This window comes from Lepidothrix coronata, unplaced genomic scaffold (genome assembly GCF_001604755.1).
Source record: "Lepidothrix coronata isolate B3197 unplaced genomic scaffold, Lepidothrix_coronata-1.0 Scaffold6, whole genome shotgun sequence".
Taxonomy (NCBI): Eukaryota; Metazoa; Chordata; class Aves; order Passeriformes; family Pipridae; genus Lepidothrix; species Lepidothrix coronata.
In genome coordinates this window covers 9,387,922-9,407,778 of record NW_016690186.1, presented here as the reverse complement: position 1 = coordinate 9,407,778, position 19,857 = coordinate 9,387,922, and the positions used below count along the sequence as shown (strand labels likewise).

The following is a 19,857-nucleotide window of genomic DNA, read 5'->3' as shown; positions in this document are numbered from 1 at the left end:
GTACATGAAATTAGAAAGCAAGTTATGGGAACCCAGAGAGTTGCCCTAACAAAAACAACAGGCCTTTCTCTTAAAAGGCTTTGTGCCACTGCAGACAATGCCATTTACAGGGGCAACAGATTGGACATTCAATCATTCAATGCCCAGTGAATCAATGCAGGGGATGAGATTTGCACAGGTAGCTGTCAGTTCTCACTGGGAAATAAATAAATAATCAGACTCTTAAAACAACTTGCAGCCCAAAACTTAATTCACCCCAAATCCCCAGCTGCCTTCCCATAAGCTAGAAACACTTTTTTCTTTTCGATACTTATAAACATTAAATACTTACACCTGTTTAAGAAGTTATCAATGTTTTTGTTTTTTCTTAAGGCAGGAAAATCCAAGTCATATACCAAAGCATCTAATCCATCCTGAAAAAAAAACAAAACAAAACAAAAACAAAAAACAGGCAAAATTAAGAATTTGGAAAAATAATTACACATGCTGCTAATTGAAGAGTCAAGATGAAGAAACAGTTGTCCCTGATAATTTTCCATACAAATCATTCACATTTATTTAATGATTCAGTTAGCAGTTACATGAAACAGCTGTTCCTCCTTCATTTCCATTGGACTCTTCAAAGCTTAATTCCCTTCCATACCAAACCAAACATAGTTCTATGAATTATTAATTACCTTAATTAGCTCCACACCTACATGAAAAAAATTATTTTTTCCAAATACAAAAAGAACAAATAGCAGTTTTAATGCTATTAAACTGCATTCAGCAATATTAAAAAGTTCAGTAATATTAAACAGTTCACCAATATTAAAAAGTCGCAAAGTATCACACAGTAGGGACTTGAACGTGAAATGGCAACTGGTAAATAGGACAATGACAGTAATTTATTTTGGAGAGTCAACCTCCCACATTTTATTCACTGAAATCAGTGGTAATTTTTATGAACAAGATATTGGCTTTATACCTTCCAACTTAAATCTAGGAACAGCCACAAGCCCATCTGGCTTTGCTACCACGGAACATAACCCTATGAAAAAAACAAACGCCACTGAAAAAAACCTCAGAAAAATACAACAAAGAAGAAGATGGTTTTAAGGTCTTGCTAAGTGCCAAACACTTCCCAGCTTAAAGGCTAAGTCTAAATTTGTCAACAGGTATACATGATTCTTCAGTGGACAGCATCTTCTTGGAGAAAAACTAAACCTGGTCATTTAGCTAAAAACAACAAATATGGTGTCTAATGAAAAATGATCAAGTATTCTAGGGAATTACAAAACAAAGAATTAAAGAGCATTAGGGAATCTTCTCTCCCAGCTAGGTACTGTTTAAGTGACAACTGCAAAAATAAAGAAGGTCATAAAATACAAATTGATGGATGTTAAGGCATGCCAGAGAAGTACTACTATTTACTTGTCCAATTCATAACTATGTGCCTATGCTATCTATCATTAACTTGTTGGCAGCGAGATATTAGACCAGAAATATCTTTCATCTGATCAGTTCAGATCTGATTGGACCTTATTTGACTGTTTTCAGCTTTTAAAGGATTTTTCAATCCTTTTTTTCAGGATTGAAACCTGATTCATCAGTCTTTGACAGATACATATATCAAGTAACTATGCCTAAAGAAAAGCTAGAGCATAAGTTTTTTGAAAGCTTATTTTCCATGAATATATAATTGAGAACACATTTGATCCAGATTGAAATAATAGTCTTTGATCCCTCACCTCAAATTCAAACCTGTTGTTCCCCCTCACTCTTCAGGAGACTTTTGACTTTTAAAAAAAATCAAATGCTAGCAAAATCAAAATTATTTATAGGCTTGCAGTCCTCTCTTTTAAAGTGTGCAAGACAGAAATTATTTACTTCAGATATAATGAGAATGAGCAGTAAAATCATGCCAGAATTTGAAAACACGTAAATACAAGGATAATCATAATTACTTTAAAGGCTGGATATTATTAAATTTGTCAACTTCATAAAAATATTCCTGTTTTAAGTTATCTCTCCATACAGTGGCTCATTTTGACCTATGATGAAAATTATACAACTCGAGAAAAGTATCACAGTATTTTCACTGCTCTAAAATACAGTCAGGTTTTGCATCTTGAGTGTGTTAAAGGATTGTCTTTTTGGACTGAAACTGATGATGAAAAATGAAAGCAAATGGCAATGAAACAACATTTAACAGATCAGTAATAAGAGAGTAAGAAGCCAAGAACAGCTCAAGACAGATGTAGAAGTAAAGCTATGAAGGGTAAGTGTAACTTAGCAAGAAATACTTTGTAAACTACTCAAACACCTTTTCCAAAGATACACAGTAAATATCCCGGAAATCCAGGAAAGAATTCCAATTCTTTGGTAAATTCAGTAGAGAACCATAACCGCTTGCACAGCAGTACAAAGTACACCGGTAGCTTCTGTGCATTTATTTCCATGCTGTGAGAAACAGCAGGCAAAGAACATCCACAAGAGTGCCGGGTCACATCCAGGGATTTTTAAAAGTAGATTAGTGATGGTGGTGAACTGTCAAAATCTGGGGTCTGCCCTGAAGCCTTCAAATCTGTAGAGTCAATCAATTTGCCCATGGACATGGCTAACACAGAAAACACGCACGTCAAGCAGAAGCACTAAATTCTCAAAACCCTGGTTTGCTCTGGAGCCGTGCAATTACCTGCTTCAATTCAGGGCTTGCTTCAAAAGCCAAAATTCTGTCTTTTTCTTTATAGGAGGGAAAGTTTTAAACACCGAATACAAAAATACAGGAAAAACAGGAATACATACAAATTTTTAACATCAATCTTTCATTTGTATCATACTTTTTCTTTCGAAATGCTAAAATATAAGCCCATGCCAAAAGAAGCATGAAGTACAGAAACTGTCATGGTTTCCTTGGTCTCCCAGGCATGCTAGGTATTTTGTTGTGTTTCTTTTTAAAAGTTCTAAAATAAAGATGGAAAGCAGTATACAAATTCACTTTTAACAGACAAAAGGAAATTTCAATACTGTTTAATTCCGAATTCACCACATACAATGTTTCCTGTTCTGTTCTTCACCTTTCAGACCTTAGGTATGAACTCAAGCAAGTAAAACACTTAACCAAAAACCTCTGAAATACAGATTTAAGCTACTGATCTCACATTCATTTCAAATCACATTTCAAGATCATGCTAACAACATCTAAGGAAGCTACATGCCAAGAGTTGCTTATTTTAAAGGCTCTTCAATAATCAGCTCCCCTTCTCTAGAGTTTCCGGAGAATAAACTACCCCGGTTCAAAACCTTCATTAAGAACAGTAAGGGTGGGTGGTGTCCCTATAATAATTAAGAGACCTGTAAATCCTCAACTCTCAAAATAATTAATTTCATCAATTGAAGTACGTTTCTGAAGAAAAAATAGCATAGTATTATTTTAGAGGTGGACTGCAAATACAAGACTAAGCTTAAGGTAATTTTATAGAATTGTGAATAATGGAAGTAAAATATTTGGGATACCTAGTGTTTAACATGAAACAGCCTTTCTATTTCACTTACATTAGCTAAAGCAGAACTTGTGTACGCTACAAGCTGTCCCAGTGCAAAGGGAAATAGAGAAGCATGGCTATTTTAAGTGGTATCACTGGTGAACAAACAGGGAGGAGTACAGAAGCTCACCAGTGAGAAGGCGGTGCTGGTTGAAAGTGGTGCAAGTCAGAGACCCAGGAATACACTATGGAGTTGTAGCTATAATGGCTAGGAGAAAAAGGGCAAAGATCAAATGAAAAGAGACATGATCATTATTGTCAATGGCTGCAGAGACAACTCATCTCTCAGCTTTCTTGATTTCATCTTGCTCGATCTTTCAATGTCACCTGACTATTTCCCTAATACAGAAAGGAAGGAAGATCTTTTCTTCAAGACCTTTAAAAGCCACACCCTCCTCCTCTTAAAGAAAAAGGATAATAAAACATCACGATAATAGGCAACCATACATCAACCAGTTTCACGTGCTTTATTAATATAAGAAAGCCTCATTTTTATGATGGACTTTTTCCCCACTTGGACAGTTTCCATGTACTTTTAGTATGTATCTTCTTTATATACAGCACATTTCGTACTTCTTAGAAACACATACTGTGGCTTAGATGTATTTTCAGCTACTGCTAAGTTCTACCTTATTCTGCCACTACAGAGCAATTTTCCCGTTTAGCTTTGAGGTCTATGCAGACATTTTCCTTTTAACAGTTAAATTAGATTACTAAAATAAATTGGTTTATAAAAGCAAACATATGACTTCCATTTACATGGCAACAGAATTTCAGAGGTGACTGAAAAGGAACAGAGAAAAAACTTCCCTTATAGTGTCCTTCACTCAAATAATTTCATAGTCTGATACAGTCTTTTCTATATCACACTTGTTCAATGAAATCATCAATACTTTCATAATCTATTTAAAACTCCCCATTTTATTATGAAATTAAAAAGAGGCATACTAGGGAGCCATTATAATATGCAGAGGGTTCTCCCATACAAACCAAACATTCCCACATATACTGTTGGCTTCATTTCATTCACTACTACACCACACTTACAAGTTTAAAAAGAATTAGATACATGGAGTAAAATCAAAGGTCAGTCTGGACTCATATACTGCCCCTGGAAATGACAATAAAGGTGTCTCAGAAAGAGGATTACGAGCAAGTCCAGCATACAGTAGTACTGCTCTGGTGTTTTGTTATTAACTGAAATATCTGCTTAATTTTTATAGTCCCTGTATACTAAATGGGTTCTTTCACAAAACTAGGTATTATAAATCAAAGCTAGTTCAACATTCAATAACACAAGTACAACAAGATGAGAGGTTTTTCTCTCATGCACTCACTCAACATTCATCAAGGCTGAATTTTACGTATCACTTTTAACCATCCAGGCACCACCAAGTATTAATTTCTTTTTTGGTTTGCTAGATCTTTAACTTTTACTACTCTATCATCATTAATTAATCATTATTCACCATTTTGGAACCCTTATGACTGTGAAATACCACACACCTGTTAGACTCCATTACTGATCTGTTTTTTATACACTGATCACCAGCCTTCCATTCATTCATCTATCTGACAAAAAGCTTAAATGAAGAGCCTCATCAAAAGCATTTTGTTATCCTCATACTCAGCAATTACTTCAAGGAACTCCACTAGGTTTGCAAAGCATGACTTTCTTCCACAATACCTGAGCTGGCTCTGTCCCATCACACCTGTTGGCTCACTGGTGCTGCTACTGGGCCAGGGGCTCCTGCTTTTTTTTCTTCAACAGAAAAAAAAGCAAAAAAAAAGCTATATGTTGACCATCTTCCTTACTACTGTTGTCAAAACAGTTTTAAGCACTAATGTAGATAAACACTACAGTTATACACACACTCATTTGCCTTAATGAGACACAATCAGGTACAAAAAAAGATTGATAAACATCAAGCAGCCTCAGCAATCTTTCTGTTTGTGTCATTTTGTCCCAAAAAAGTTTCTAGCACCACTTAAACCTTGAGAGAGAAAAACCAGCATTAAAGCTGTAAAAAAGCATTCCACTATGGAAACTCCTTTAAGTTTCTTTATGAAGAAATGAGCACAAAGATTTCCTAAGGTTTTTCTAAAAATAGAGAATACTGTAACATAAAATTATCATTAACACACACATCAACTATACAATCTATTAACACTGAATTTCATAAGGTGTTACACTAACTTCTTTTCATTAGATTCATCTAAAATGTACTGATTTTCTTCAGTTCGACTTAAGCAATCTCACATTAACTGGATTTTTCCCCAAATTTTGGTCTATACCTATTTAAAAAGTTTTATGCATCGAACTACCAGTCCTACCATGACTATACTAGGCTTCCTCACTCTGCAGCTACATTCCTTAATCTCAAAACTAACTACAGTTATGTAATGGTTTTATTCAGATGTATGAGTTAATGCAATTCTATAGCAAAATTTACTGCTAGGATATTTCAAAATACAGTCCATCAACCTACTCCAATTCAGCAAAACAGATTATCTCAGGATTCATAAGTGACATAAAGTACAAAATACAGTATATGATCTACAATATCAGCGTACAATTATAGCATCTTTTTATTTTGAAATGTTACCCCATACACATTTCATTATGACACAGTATCATCTAGTGTAAGCATATAATAAATAAAGATTTATTAAATGTGGTTGAAACTTTGTTGTTGAGACACTTGGTTGTTTTAATATTTATCCAGCACTCAAAGAACTAAAAAAAAAATACTTAATGGGTATTACCAGCATACAAAATTTGCATTCCTTGGATGGACGGGCAGTTACCCAACTTTAAACTCTTGGCTACTTTTCCTTTTTTGGAGAGACCAAAGTAAGTCTTAAGATCTAAAACTCTTAACTATCCATATTTTAGTTCCTTATATTGTAGCCATTTTCCTATTTCTATAGTACTGTAAGCTTCCCTCCATACACTAAATCAACAAACCTGACTGATCCTGAATTGCATGTGTCCATCCTAATTCATAATAATGCCCTGTCATATATAAGTGATCTTTCTGGTCAACTGTCAAATCCTGAGAGAGCATATTTAAGAGCTACAAGTGGGAAGCTAGTCATTATGGCCTATTTTCAAACTTGGATGAAAAGTAATACCTCAGCTCTTTTAAAATAGAGGTTTTTTGAACTGTTTGAATTATCAACAATGAATCTTACCACCTGAAGCATCTCCTAAAATAAAGTAAAACAAAATGTAGTGCAAATCTGTGAAATCAGCTCATATACAGTAGGCAAGCAAGAGTAGTGTCAGCATCCACTACAGAAACCATTCGAACCAAACGTGTAGGTAACGAACCTACACATCTCAGTCTTTTGCTAAAACTGGGGGCAAGTCATAGATCCTTCAAACCAGAGCACCTCTCTGTCCCCTGACTAGATTCAGGAATCTTGAATTAACAGATCTGTTCTGAATGACACCTATTTAAGGCACTATTTTATGCCTGAATTATGGAAAGTTGACGTTGTCTAAAGATGCATGCCAGAAAATGTATTTCAGTGGGGGCTTTCTTCCCCTCCAAACTCAAAATTATAACAATATATTACAACACTAATTTCACTATGCTAGCATATTTTATTGTGGTTAATAGTCTTTACATCCAAACGTTAATTTATTACATTAGTGGTTTATTATTTCAATTTAGTGTCACAATTAATTCTCTTTAGTGTTGCATCTTTAGAACAATTATCAGATGAAAAACTAGTCTTCAAGGAAGATGAAGAACATAGACCAAAACAGCACCAAGAATATATTTCCATAAAATCTATGGAGTAATAGGTACAATTTCGTTTGAAAATAGTTCAGGAAGACGTGAAACAGGAGTAAAAGCTGATAGCCATTAAGTCAAATTATATTAATTTCACAGCAAGTAAGATTTCTGGATATTTGAAACTTAATTTCCTTAAAAGTGGTTCACTTGCAGTGGTTGATATGTTCTGTGGGCAAGTTTTACAAACCTCAAAGCTTCTATACCAAAGGTGGCACATTCTGCCATCAATTAGAATACTTAGATTAAAAAACTAAATCACTTGTAGAACTATCTGGAGGGCTACAAAGAAAATAAGAAAATAGATAGCCTACTTTAGGTTTAAATGATTTATCAAGCCATGTTTGTCTAACACTAGAATTAAATGACGTGTAAGTACAGCTTCTTAAAGCTGCCCTTTTCAAGAAAACTGTATTAAATGTGATGAACGCAAGTACACTTATATATAATTTAAATAAATATATATTTAAATAGTGTTAAAAGAAGAAGTACTGGTAGTTAAAGAACTGACTGATGTTTATCTCCAGGGAAGCAGCATTCCACAGCCACAGCAGCACTTGGGCATTAGGAAATGCCTCATGCCTCTAGAGTTCCCTGCTACTGTAACAACTGCAACTGGAGATGAGAAGCCGACCTGACACACCACAAGGTAACACTATCCACAAAAACATTTCCCGGTGGAAAAAAGTGACCTCACATCCTTTCAAGTTCTCAAAGTTCTGATATTCACCAAAAAGATAAGGCAAGCCCTGTCCCCGCACCTAAAACGTAAAGTAACTACTTAGGCAAACTTTTTAGAAAAGCCAAATGTCACTTATAAATGTCACATCAGCAAATGGCCTTTGACATCCCCACAGCTTTCTTGGTTGTCCTGAGAGGGCAGATTCTTCCCCAGTCAGCACATATAGATCTACTGCTTCCAATTTAGGACTCCTAAGGTTTTCATTTTAAACATACACACTTAAAAATACCAATTTAGATCAACGGGAGTTAACACTCTAAAGAACACTCACTAGAAAGCAAAAGTAACATGGATAAAAATTAGCAGTATGGATGCAAATACTGGTACATAATTTCCCTTCAATAAAATGGTACAGACAGATCAGAGATATGAAAGAATGAAAACAAACTGGTCTAGTCCCAGCTCAAAAGTCTAAGGTTTCTTTTTGCAGCAGCCTGCAAGAACTCAGGTAAAGACATCAATGAAAAGAAAGAGACTGTATAATTCCATTAAGAAATAGTGGCATTCAGCAAAGGAAACAGAACCCCCTCCACATCTGCTGCCTGGGAAGTTGCTGTCTGCCAGATTTTTTTCCAGGCAGGTATCCATGAAACCAGACTTGAGGAAGTAAGCCTTAGTCAGTTGGACAAGATGAGAATTAGCAAGACACCAACATGTTCATAAGAACTATTGCAAAGGACATAAATAAAAGTGCAATAGCTCTTGTAAGAGCTGTTAAATATGTAAAGCAATTTTAGATCTCTTAGGTTAATACACTATGGTAAAACTAGAGTAAGTTCTCCAATCAATAGCTGCCTCTAGCTCTCCCACCAGACTTTTGCCTGAAAAGTGTTACCTTCACCATGAAAAACAAACAAAATAAAAAATTACCAGCAAAGTTTCCAATATAAAAAGTCAGTAGAAAGGTAACTAATTTTTCTGTAGAGCAACAATACCTCATCAGCCATACCAGTACCTGCCATCACCTGACCTGGACTGTTTGCTGCAAATAAAACTGTGTGCTAACTATAGCTGTAAAAAATAAGATATAAAACAATAAAAAGGCAAGTTCTATCTTTAGCCTTGACAACTCAGTCTCTGGAGATTATATTAGTTCAAGAACTATGCTTTAGAAAAGACTCCAACAAGGTATATCAAATAAAAAAAAACCCAACCCTCTATTACTAATAATATTATCCAGCCCACAAAAAAAAAAATAACACAGTGAATGGAAACGGAGGCTGGACAAACTGTAAGACAAAAAAGTACTTAATTTTTTAAACAGAAGGCAGACAATTAATTGAATAACTTTCCAAGAAAGAGTGAGAACATCCTAATTTTTCCAGCAGTCTGGAAATACTGCACAAAATCTCCCCTTCCCCACCACCAAAAAGCAAATTCTTCCCTAAAACTCTGGAACAAGTCAAAACACTTTCACAGTTAGAGGTGAATAGCCATGACAGAAGTCCAAAAATGAAGTATATGAAAGAATTATACTAAAAAAACACTGTAGGAACTGAAATAGTAATTGGTAAAGCAACAGGCCTTTCTTTAGTGTCACATGCAAACCAAGGTCTGCAAAAGGAAAAATATGGGAAGTTGAGCACAACTCAAGCAAAGGATCAACTCTGAGAAGCTTCTCTGATTGCGCAATCTCCGGTCAGAGCTCAAGCTCCATTTCTGCAATAAACATTCCAGCACAAGCAATCGCACGTCAAGTAGACATCTGAAATATGCAACTAAACAAGAACTTAACACTATTTAAGAATTTCTGCATCATTATGCTGTTTTGTAATGCAAACTCTAGTAAAGCCCGTAGACTTCTTTTTCATTTACTGATTAAAAGAAAAACTTCACTTTCAATAAAACAGATCTCTGTATACATAAAACCAATGTTTTTCTATATTTATTCTTTTTTCCACGATGAATATAGCCATAAGAATGACTTTCAACTAATGCTGTTTTTTAAAAAAGGTTATAAAAATTCCATGAGAATTGTTTTAGATATAGACAAGTTATTTCTACTGCCAAGCATTACGATTTCTCAGAATTGACAGTATGTTGTTACTAACGTGAACAAAATAGCAAGTTTTTCACATTTCTGGGGACTCTGCACAGCTAATATAGAACAAAGCAATTCTGCTAACAGATTGTTTTCAGATTCCAGAATCCAATGAATTAAATTTACAAATTTATAACTTTAAAAAACATGCTTTTACCCACTACCTTTAGGCAAGTTAAAAAAAGTTTGATAATGATAAAAAAAATTATAATACGTACAGACAATGCTGTTAGTAACAATTTTTATTTAATACTGGATGTTTAAGTGTATTTTCAAGTCACTAATAGTGACTAATTTGAGATCAAGAAATACTTCGATTAGAGAAGTTGTCAATGCCCCATCCCTGGAAGTCTTCTAGCCCAAGCTGGACAGGGCTTTGAGTAACCTGGTCTAGTGGAAGGTGTTCCTGCTGACAACAGGAGAGGTTGGAACTAGATGATCTTTAAGGTCCCTTCCAACCCAAACCATTCTGTGATTCTACGATCTAAACCCAATCTCTTCTAAGCACTCTTTTTACCCTTTCTGACACCATAGTAGAGTCATGACAAAAATCCTTAATGCTTTGGACTGCATATGAAAAAACAGAGGTTTAACTACAAAATCAAAAACCTACATGAAAACATGGTTCCATATTTAAATACTGAAATTACAGAACAGAATCAAAGCTGTCCATAGGAACTTAGGGTGGCTTTTTCCAATTGCAAGTCTCTGACATGATAATCAGTAATGATTTTATCAAAGGTAACACTGCAACAATACAAGCCAGCTTATCTGGGACGGTCAAGTACAGTATTTCAAGACTAGAGGAAGAAAAGAAGTACTAGAAATTCACTAGAGTATCCAGCACTTCTAATTTCAAAGAAGTCCAAAGATGTTGTGATTTATCTTGTTTGCAAGTTTCTTTAGGGACACACAAATAAGTTTTCTGTGCTCCTTTCAAGCCTTGAGACTACAGTCTGAAGGAAACTAAAGACACTGACTTCATATACCAAGAAACAAAGTTTTTCCCAACATTTCCATTCAGTTGCTCAAGCATAAGATACACATTTCTAATACACTTGCTCAAGCATAAGACACAAGACAGCAGAATTTCATAAAACAGTGGTATTCAATGTTTAGAACACTGGGTATTTTCACCAAGCTTTTATACTGCTATCTTAGGGATGAAAAATACTAAAATGCTAAGAAATAACTGAAAAAGCAACTCTTCTAGCAACTTTTCCAGCTACATTGAAATGAAAGAGTAAGTCAACTCTTCCCTAGTACTAGTCTTCCTGCATAACACTTCAGAACTTGGGAAAAATGTCCTCTCAGCCAAAGAGGATGCATACTGACATATGTACTCCAAAGGCATGGCTTTCTTTTGGATTTAGAAGATGGCAGAAAACAAATCTTAGTCCAAGAGGAAAGAGAGCCAGGGCTGTCTGGACCATTGCCACTACCACGGAATCCTGTCAAAGTCTCTCCTGCCTGTCCTTACAAGGGAGCAAGGCTGAGCTTGGGCTGATTAAGTTAATCTCTACAGGAGATGAGGGCAAGCAATATTTTTGTCACACCATAAAATCCTGCCATGAAACAAATCAGAGCACACTAACATGACATTTTCTGTTCCTCCTTCCCACAGACCATTTTGAAGAGCTGTCATTTAGTTTCTCATTAACAGAGAGCAAAACTGATGACAATGTGTTTTCTACAAAATAAACCAAAAGCTAATGAAAGGATATTTTTTTTACTTGCATCCAACTTTTATATGATTTTTTTCCCCAGCATTTGCTTCACGAAAGTATTTCTCCAGTATCTATTTTAAAAAAAAAAGTAATAAAAAAAGCACAAGTTTGTTGGAAATCTACATGAACTAAGGGACTAGAGATACATAGTGTATGTGTGTGTGTGTGTCTGTGTCTGTATAAAAATATTTAAAAAATAGTAGTTCAAAAGCCATGTCAAGTCAGGTCAGGTAGTATCCACTACTTCCCATTCTTATAAACTCTATGTTTGTAAAACTCGGAGGAAAGCAGGTGTTCTGTTCCTAAATACCACAAAGTATCAACATGTGATATTCTAGAACATAACTAAAGAGCAGTAGTGTCAGTTCAGGAATTCAGATACTCTTTCGTCAGGCAACCTGCACTTCACTTTCTAGAAGTCTCTGCTGGACCACAGAGCCAGTTTCTGAAGAACTACACAAATAAATGGATGTAAACAGTAATTTTGGAAACAGGTGCTTGTTACCAATCACAGTCATTTTCTAAATGAACGTAGCCTCAGAGACTTGAAGAGGAAATAAGGAAGGCAGTTACATCTTTTGTGGTATTCCAACAAAATGGACTGGCATTGAAGTAGACTGTCATTATACTTAACTAGACTCTGAATTACAGATAAGCAATTTGATTTAGAAAAGGAAAAAACCCAACCACCTGACATTAGGAAAGGTCTCACAGCAGGAAGTATGTGTGTTCATACCTTCTGTACACATACATTTACACATCCCAAACAACCAAATCTTTAAAATAATAAAAAAAATGTAATCTATCCCTTTCATTCAGGTTCACATTTTACAAATTGTTTGCTTGGCAAGAGAAATAAGGACTAAAAACTTCAGTAGAGAGAGATAGAAATTCTTTTGCATGTGTAAAATTACAAGCAGTTCATGATGCAAAGCTCTATCCTTAAGACAACCAATGCTCCAGAGAACACAACCAGTGCAGCATTTCATTGAATACTGTCATGTAAAACACACTCAAAAAACCCTTTGCTTCAGTCAGCACACTGTGTGACTTGAAGCAAACAGAACTGACTTTCCTCTCTTTTCTCAATGACTGTAGATCAGCTTTAAGATCATGTCACGCTCAAATGCTTAGAGCTTTCTTTATTGTTCTTTCTAATTCAGGTTGAAGGGACAAGTACGAGAACTGTTCTTTTCTTAGTAATTTTGTCCCTTTGTCTGCCTATTGAACTATGACATGACCAATTTCCAATCTTATATAACCTTACCTCATTGAAAAACCTCTTAATCCATTTCTTCTGTGGAAGATAAGATGACACTTAGTCTGGTTTAACAGATTCATTCAAAAGTCAACTTTTATAAATGAGAACACAGGTAGAGATGACTATATGTCTCATAATATTGACTATATCTATTTTTGGACACACTGTACATAAAGAAGTAAGAACACAGCAGAAAACTTACAACACACCTAAGAAGAGACAGGTTGTTTCTTCTGAAAACCAGTATGAAAGTTGATGGCTGTCCAGAAGAGCAGGAAAATTCAGAAAAAGAGCCAAGTGGAATAGTTCTAAATCCTCACATACTATTTCTACATAAAATTTAATGTTAACAACTGAAAATCTTCTGAATATCCCACAACCTGACTTGGTCTGTTTCCAAATGCTGTTCAATATCATGAGCATGTCAAAAACATATTTTGATTTTTAATTACCCGCAGCATGATCTTAAAAAAGGCAAAGTCAAAATTAAGATAAGATAGCTTACACTTCTTATCCCATTCTCAGAATAAATTTGCTGCTTTTGGTAAAAAGGGAAAAGCATACTTTTAAGTGTCTTAAAAGACAAATGTGGTTTACATCTTCAGTTTTGTCATGAGTCAACAACCAACACAATGTATTCTGAACTAAATAAAACACAGTGAGAAAGCTAATAGTAAAAAGACAACTAAATGATACCCCGATTTAACCTTTTTCTTTGCCACACCAGAGTAATAGCATTTGAATTTGCCTGTTTGGCACAACAGATGTTGGAGTATCTAGTTTCTTCAAAAGCCAATGGAGGATGCCAATGGCCTTACACAGCTGCAGTCAAGAAAAGACCACAGGCAATAGCTAGAAATCCATTTGCTCTTTCCACTGAGTTTTTCTGATGAATTCTTATTTCATCTAATACATGTTCTGCTATTTATCATGGTAGTTGTCTCCCAGCCCACAAACCCAAAACATAAAAGGAAGGTTAATTTTAAAAGACCTATGTCTAAATACTACAGCTTCAGAATGCAGCACAAGGGCTGTAGTTGTATTAGATGCTGACTTACAAAACAGAGACAAGACGCTGTTGCAAAAATACTGTGGCCTCTCTTACGATGGCCTGAAAAGATAGACCTGAGGATTGTTGCTACAGATCACCCTAACACCAGGCTCACTGTAGAAGGGAAATTCTAAAATGAATCCCTGGCACTCCTAAATTTTATTAGAGAATAATAATCTGCTGAGAAAAAAATACACTTGAAATTAGAGCATAGTCTGAGCATTTTTTTTTATTTATAATTCTTAAGGCTCCATCAGAAACACAGATTCAGTAACTTCAGTTATTTTCTGAAAACATACTTGAAGCCATGATTGTATGCCCAAATAAAATACACATACAGCTGACTATATAAGTATTATAAGGATTACATCCCATTTACTTAAGACTTTATTCTATGCTAATTCTTAATTTGGAGAGTTATATACTAATTAAGCAACTTCTCATCTGAAGCCATCATGAGACAAAACTTACCGAGTTTTGTAAGAACTCCCATTACCTCCTGATCAGTTTAGAAGTTTCTCTTAGCTTAGCAGAGATTTTCAATCTAAATGGATAATTGGAACTTGCTGGTTTAAATCTTTGGAATATTTCTTTCCTCCTTCCAGATAGAGTTCATCTTCACTTAAGAAGTATTAAATGTCACAAAAAGAATTAACTCTATGGAAGCTGCTTTTCCTATTTTTTTCAATTCAGGTACTACTGAAATTTATACTTGACGTTTATGTGGAAAAAGATATAAAAAAATTACAGCAGTTTATCCTTTTGTTCATTTAGAAATTGGATTTGTTGCACATGCATTCTGTGGTTGAGTTTCCTCCATCCCTTGGGGCCGCCAGCTTTAAAGGTTTTCCTCCCTAAGTCTCTTCACTTTCATCAGACCGGATCTGCTGTTACAAGAGAAATGACATGAACGTTGTGCTGCTCAGCACAGACATCATATCCTGTTCAGTGTTCCCTCAGAAAACAGGACCTTGATAGATACAGCTGAGAAAGTAATTTGTACATATACCACATATAATTACTTTGTGCTAACCAGCACTGCTGCTAACATGTTGTCATACTGATTTTAAGAACTGCACTAATGCTTTGAAACCAAAGCCAGAAAAAGGCGAAGGGAAAACCAACCAGAGAAACACTGTAAAGGTTATTTGCTCAAAAGACTGACAGTCACAGACCCATAGAACAGCCCAGATTTGGTGGTAACTCAAAAGTTCATGTGGTCCAACCTTTCATGCAAAAAGGAGCCTCAATGAGACTGTCTAGCACCCCGCTGAGTCTTGAAAACCTCCAATGACAGGGACCCTGTCACATCCCTGGGGAGGTTGTTCCAATGACTGTTCTCACAGTAAAAATAGCTTTCATCTTCTTTGTAGCTGTCCTTTAAGTACTGGAACACTGTGATGAGGTCCCCTCGAGCCTTCTCCAGGTTGACTCCTTCAGTTTTCCCTCACAAGGCAGGTTCTCCAGCCCTTTGATCACCTTTGCCACCCTTCTTTAAAACCTCTCCAGTCTGTCAGTGTATGTCTTGAACTGTCTTTCCCTTCTGAAGGGTCCCTCTCACTACTCAGTTTAGTGCCATCAGCAACCTTGCTTGAGGGTGCTTTCAAATCCAATATACAGATCATTTAGGAAGACACTGAACAGTATTAGGCCCAGCATCCATCCCTGGAAGACCCTACTTGTGACAGGCTGCCAGCCTGAGTAAAAACCACTGACCATAAAGAGATCTTCTGATACATTTTTAAAATAGTATATATTTGATGTCTGACCAAAATTAATTTGATTCTGTATTAGTAAACTTTATGTAGATTATTCCTTGTGCCATTTTGATGTAATCACTCAGTATTATAGGAATATTCTCAACGTAGTTCCTTCTAACAAAATCTAGAATAGAAAATTAAAATTGTACATTGAAATGCATTCAAAACAAAAGCTATCTTTTTTTTCTGAAGCTTAGAGTACTTCAACTGAACTTGCAGGTTTTTATTTTAAAGGAAAATGCATGTCATGATTCATATTTTTCATCATATATCGTGTGTATGTACTGAACATAAATCTTTTCTTTTTAGCTAATGCACTTATTCAATGATGATCTCAAGTGATTAATGAAGCTTTTCACAGTAAGGCTTTCCTGGAAATCTGTTAAGCACACCTTCAGACCTAAAGTAAAAGGCAAGCAGTAATCGCATATAATTCATTAAGGCAGGAAACCATTACCTACTCAATATGTAAAGCTAACAAGCAGAATTATTTCAGAGAACTAACAAACTTTATTTATTACAATCCTCAAACTGCTTAGGTCAATGGAACATTTTAGTGATCTATCCCCCTTTTCTCCAGTGATTACACTACTGGAAACTATGGCAAATAGGAACAGTCTCCTGTTACACTACTAAGCATTATCAGCTGATTAGACGCTGCAGTTTAACTGCAATTAAAAATGCATACATCTTCATTTTAATAGCTTCATATATAAGCACAACAGAGTTCAAACAGCCAGGCAGTACTGACATTTTTCCATTAAAAACATCAAATTTCATGAAGCTCCTCTTTAATTTGTCTACTATTTTTTCCCTAAAAAATACAAATCCATACCACACGTTCAGTGCAAAGATAGAGACTGATGAACATTATGAACACTAAAGTTTCCATGTTACTAAAAAAGCTAATGTATCATAAAAATTTACTTATTATACTGAAGCAAAGTAATTTTTAGGCTGGTGTACTAATATGCATTAACATGCAGAGAAATTAATTTTCTTAAAAACAGTATTTTGTAGTCATAAGTCTATGCCTACGCAGATCAGTTTCCCCCACTTATCTGTGGGAACATCTGCACTAAAGAAAAATACAACTCTAACTCAAAATGACAACCCTCTCATTGATTTTGGAACAGTCTGGGGAACCTGGAGAGGTTCCAGTCAACTGGAAGCTCACAAACATTGTCCCAGTTTTCAAGAAGGGCAAAAAGGATGACCCTGGAAACTACAGGCCTGTCAGTCCCACTTCAGTGATATTTACAGAAAAGATTATTCTGGGAGTTATTGAAAAACACCTGCAGGACAACACAGCCATTGGTCACAACCAGTACAGCTTCATGAGGGGAAACTCCTGCTTCACAAACTTAATTCCCTTTTATGACAAGGTAATCCACCTAACTGATTAAGGGAAGCCAGTCAATATAATATTTTTTGATTTCAGTAAAGGTTTTGATACTGTCCTACACTATATCCTTCTAGACAAAATGTCCAGCACACAGCTGGATTAACACATCATGTGGTGGGTGAGCAACTGGCTCACAGGTCAGGCACAAAGGGTTATAGTGAACGGGGTAATATCAGGCTGGCATCTGGTGACGAAAGGGATTCTGTAGGGTTCCATCTTAGGCCCTGTGCTCTTCAACGTCTTCATCAGGACTCAAAGGAATACTAAGCGAGTTTGCCAATGATACTAAATTGGGAGGAGCTGTCAAATCCTTCAAAGGCAGGGAGGCCCTGCAGAGGTATGTTGATGAATTAGAGAGGTGGGCAATCACCGATTGTATGAAGCTAACCAAAGACAAGTGCCAGATTCTGCACCTGGATGGGGCAACTCTGGATGTACACAAAGAGGGGAACGAGATGCTGGGAAGCAGTTCTGTAGAAAGGGACCTGGGCATCCTGGTCGATGGCAAGTTAAACGTGAGCCAGCACCGTGCTCTGGGGGGCATCAGGCACAGCGTCGTCAGCCGGTTAAGGGAGGGGATTGTCTCGCTCTGCTCTGCACTGGTGTGGTCTCACCTTGACTCCTGTGTGCAGTTTTGGGCACCACAATATAAGAAAGACACAAATATATTAGAGAGCATCCAAGGGAGAGACACAAACATGGTGACGGGTCTAGAAGGAAGCCACATGAGGAGTGGCTGAGGTCACTTGGTCTGTTCTGCCTGGAGAAGAGGAGCCCAAGGGAAGATCTCATCACAGCCTACAACTTCCTTGTGAGGGGAAGCGGAGGGGCAGGTGCTGATCTATTCTTTCTGGTGAACAGTGGCAGGACTCATGGGAATGGCATGGAGTGTGTCAGGGGAGAGTTAGGTTGAATATTAGGAAAAGCTGCTTCACCCAGAGAGTAGCTGAGTGCTGGAACAGGCTCCCCAGGCCTGCTAGAGTTCAAGAAGCATTTGCACAACATTCTCAGGAATATGGTGTGATTTTTGGGGTTTGTCAAGTGTAAGGCCAGGAGCTGATTGTCAGTGTGGGCCCCTTCCAACTCAGGATATTCTATGAGTCTATGAAAACACTTAAGAATCTGAAAGCAATGGCTTCTATGAAAACAGAAGTTTGTAATATACCAATGAAGATGCAATGTTAAACAGACTCACACCTTCCTTTTGACTTTAAGTCTTCCTGTGGAGATTTTTTTGGCCATTGATGTTTGACGCATGTGTCCTTGTAGCTTGATGTCTGATTTTCAAATATCCCATGGTACTACCACTGAAATTTCCTGCCCCTTAAAAAGAGTACAAAAAGCAGCTTGCTTCCACACCATCAAACCCACAAATTGTGGGGGTGGAGGAAAGTACTTCCTTATTTTACGTGCAGGAAACAGTCTCATAAAAAGCGTAAACAAATCAGGAAGCCCTGACAGAAGTCACCATAGGCCACACAAACAATTCCAACCCCAAAATCATCTTTAATTATCATCTTCCTAATTTCTCCGCTTCTTTTTCCAACCTTCATATTTGTGTTTATACCTTACAGATGGACAAGACTTCCTTTTGCACAAAGAGTATTTTTTTTGTACCCTACCACTCCCTACCACAAGTGAAATCTGTTGTGTTCTGCAGTTACAAATATTCAAAAGTAAAGAAGGACATATCAATATCAAGGACATAGAACTGATGCTCCCTATTTGCTGATATTTCATTTACTAAGTAGGAGGCAAGAGGATAATATGGCACACCAATTTTGATTTCAACTTCTCTGTCTTTTCAGGAAGATACTTGATTGGTACTCAAACAAGAGGAAGTATTTAAATGGAATTACTGACTTTCCACAATCTCAAAGTCAAAAGGATAAAGTTGTTTTACCAAACTGTTAAGTAATTTATGGTAGGCAAATATCCACTGCACGAGTTTAAGAATTAACTCGAGAGATTATGAATGGACAGGATTAGCACTGACAAAATCATTTTTACTGCTCAAGTAGTTGCTCCTCCTCTTCATATCAGAACTTGACTACTTGTATCACTTCTACTGCAGAAGTAAAATTAAAAGTATCCGAACAGTGAAGAACATTAAGATCTTGACAACAGACATCACCCTTCAGGATTAAAAAATTAAGTGATTCTTGTGTTTTGCAGAGAGGAGGACGCAGGTATCTTGTCCAACTTAACCATGCGCTCTTATGGTTAACACTGCTTCCACTTTCTTCCAGATGAAGAAAGGAAGCTTAACAAATAAACCAGCTCATTTCTATGAGCTGCATTTCATTACACCTGAAACCCATTTGTTTATCATGATGCAATTCCAAGAAAAGCAAGATCTACAGGGAATTGTCTAATCTTAAGCATAAGCTTTAGCTCAAAGTTGCAAGTTACTTGTTAAAAATGATTGTGTCTTTTTCCACTGTTATGAAAAAGATTACACTGATTCCAACTTCTCTGAGAAAATATTTTGTAAAAACACCAGATTACTTTTGAAAGTAATTCTTAAAAAAACTCATCAT

At 36.2% G+C, this 19,857-nt stretch overlaps 1 protein-coding gene across 4 annotated transcripts in view; it reads right to left on the bottom strand.

Moving 5' to 3' along the window:
- Nucleotides 1-19,857, bottom strand: part of ROCK1 (Rho associated coiled-coil containing protein kinase 1) — an 87,389-nt gene that overhangs the window by 55,454 nt on the left and 12,078 nt on the right. For 3 of the 4 annotated variants that reach the window (XR_001877585.1, XM_017831990.1, XM_017832000.1), the window contains exon 2: nucleotides 332-413. Coding sequence is in view for 2 of the 4 variants with exons in the window: in XM_017831990.1 (XP_017687479.1) it covers nucleotides 332-413 (82 nt within the window). In the remaining 2 variants the exon portion in view is untranslated. Of the gene's footprint in view, nucleotides 1-331; nucleotides 414-19,857 lie in introns of those variants that run through there. The other variant, XM_017832009.1, reaches the window with a different exon arrangement.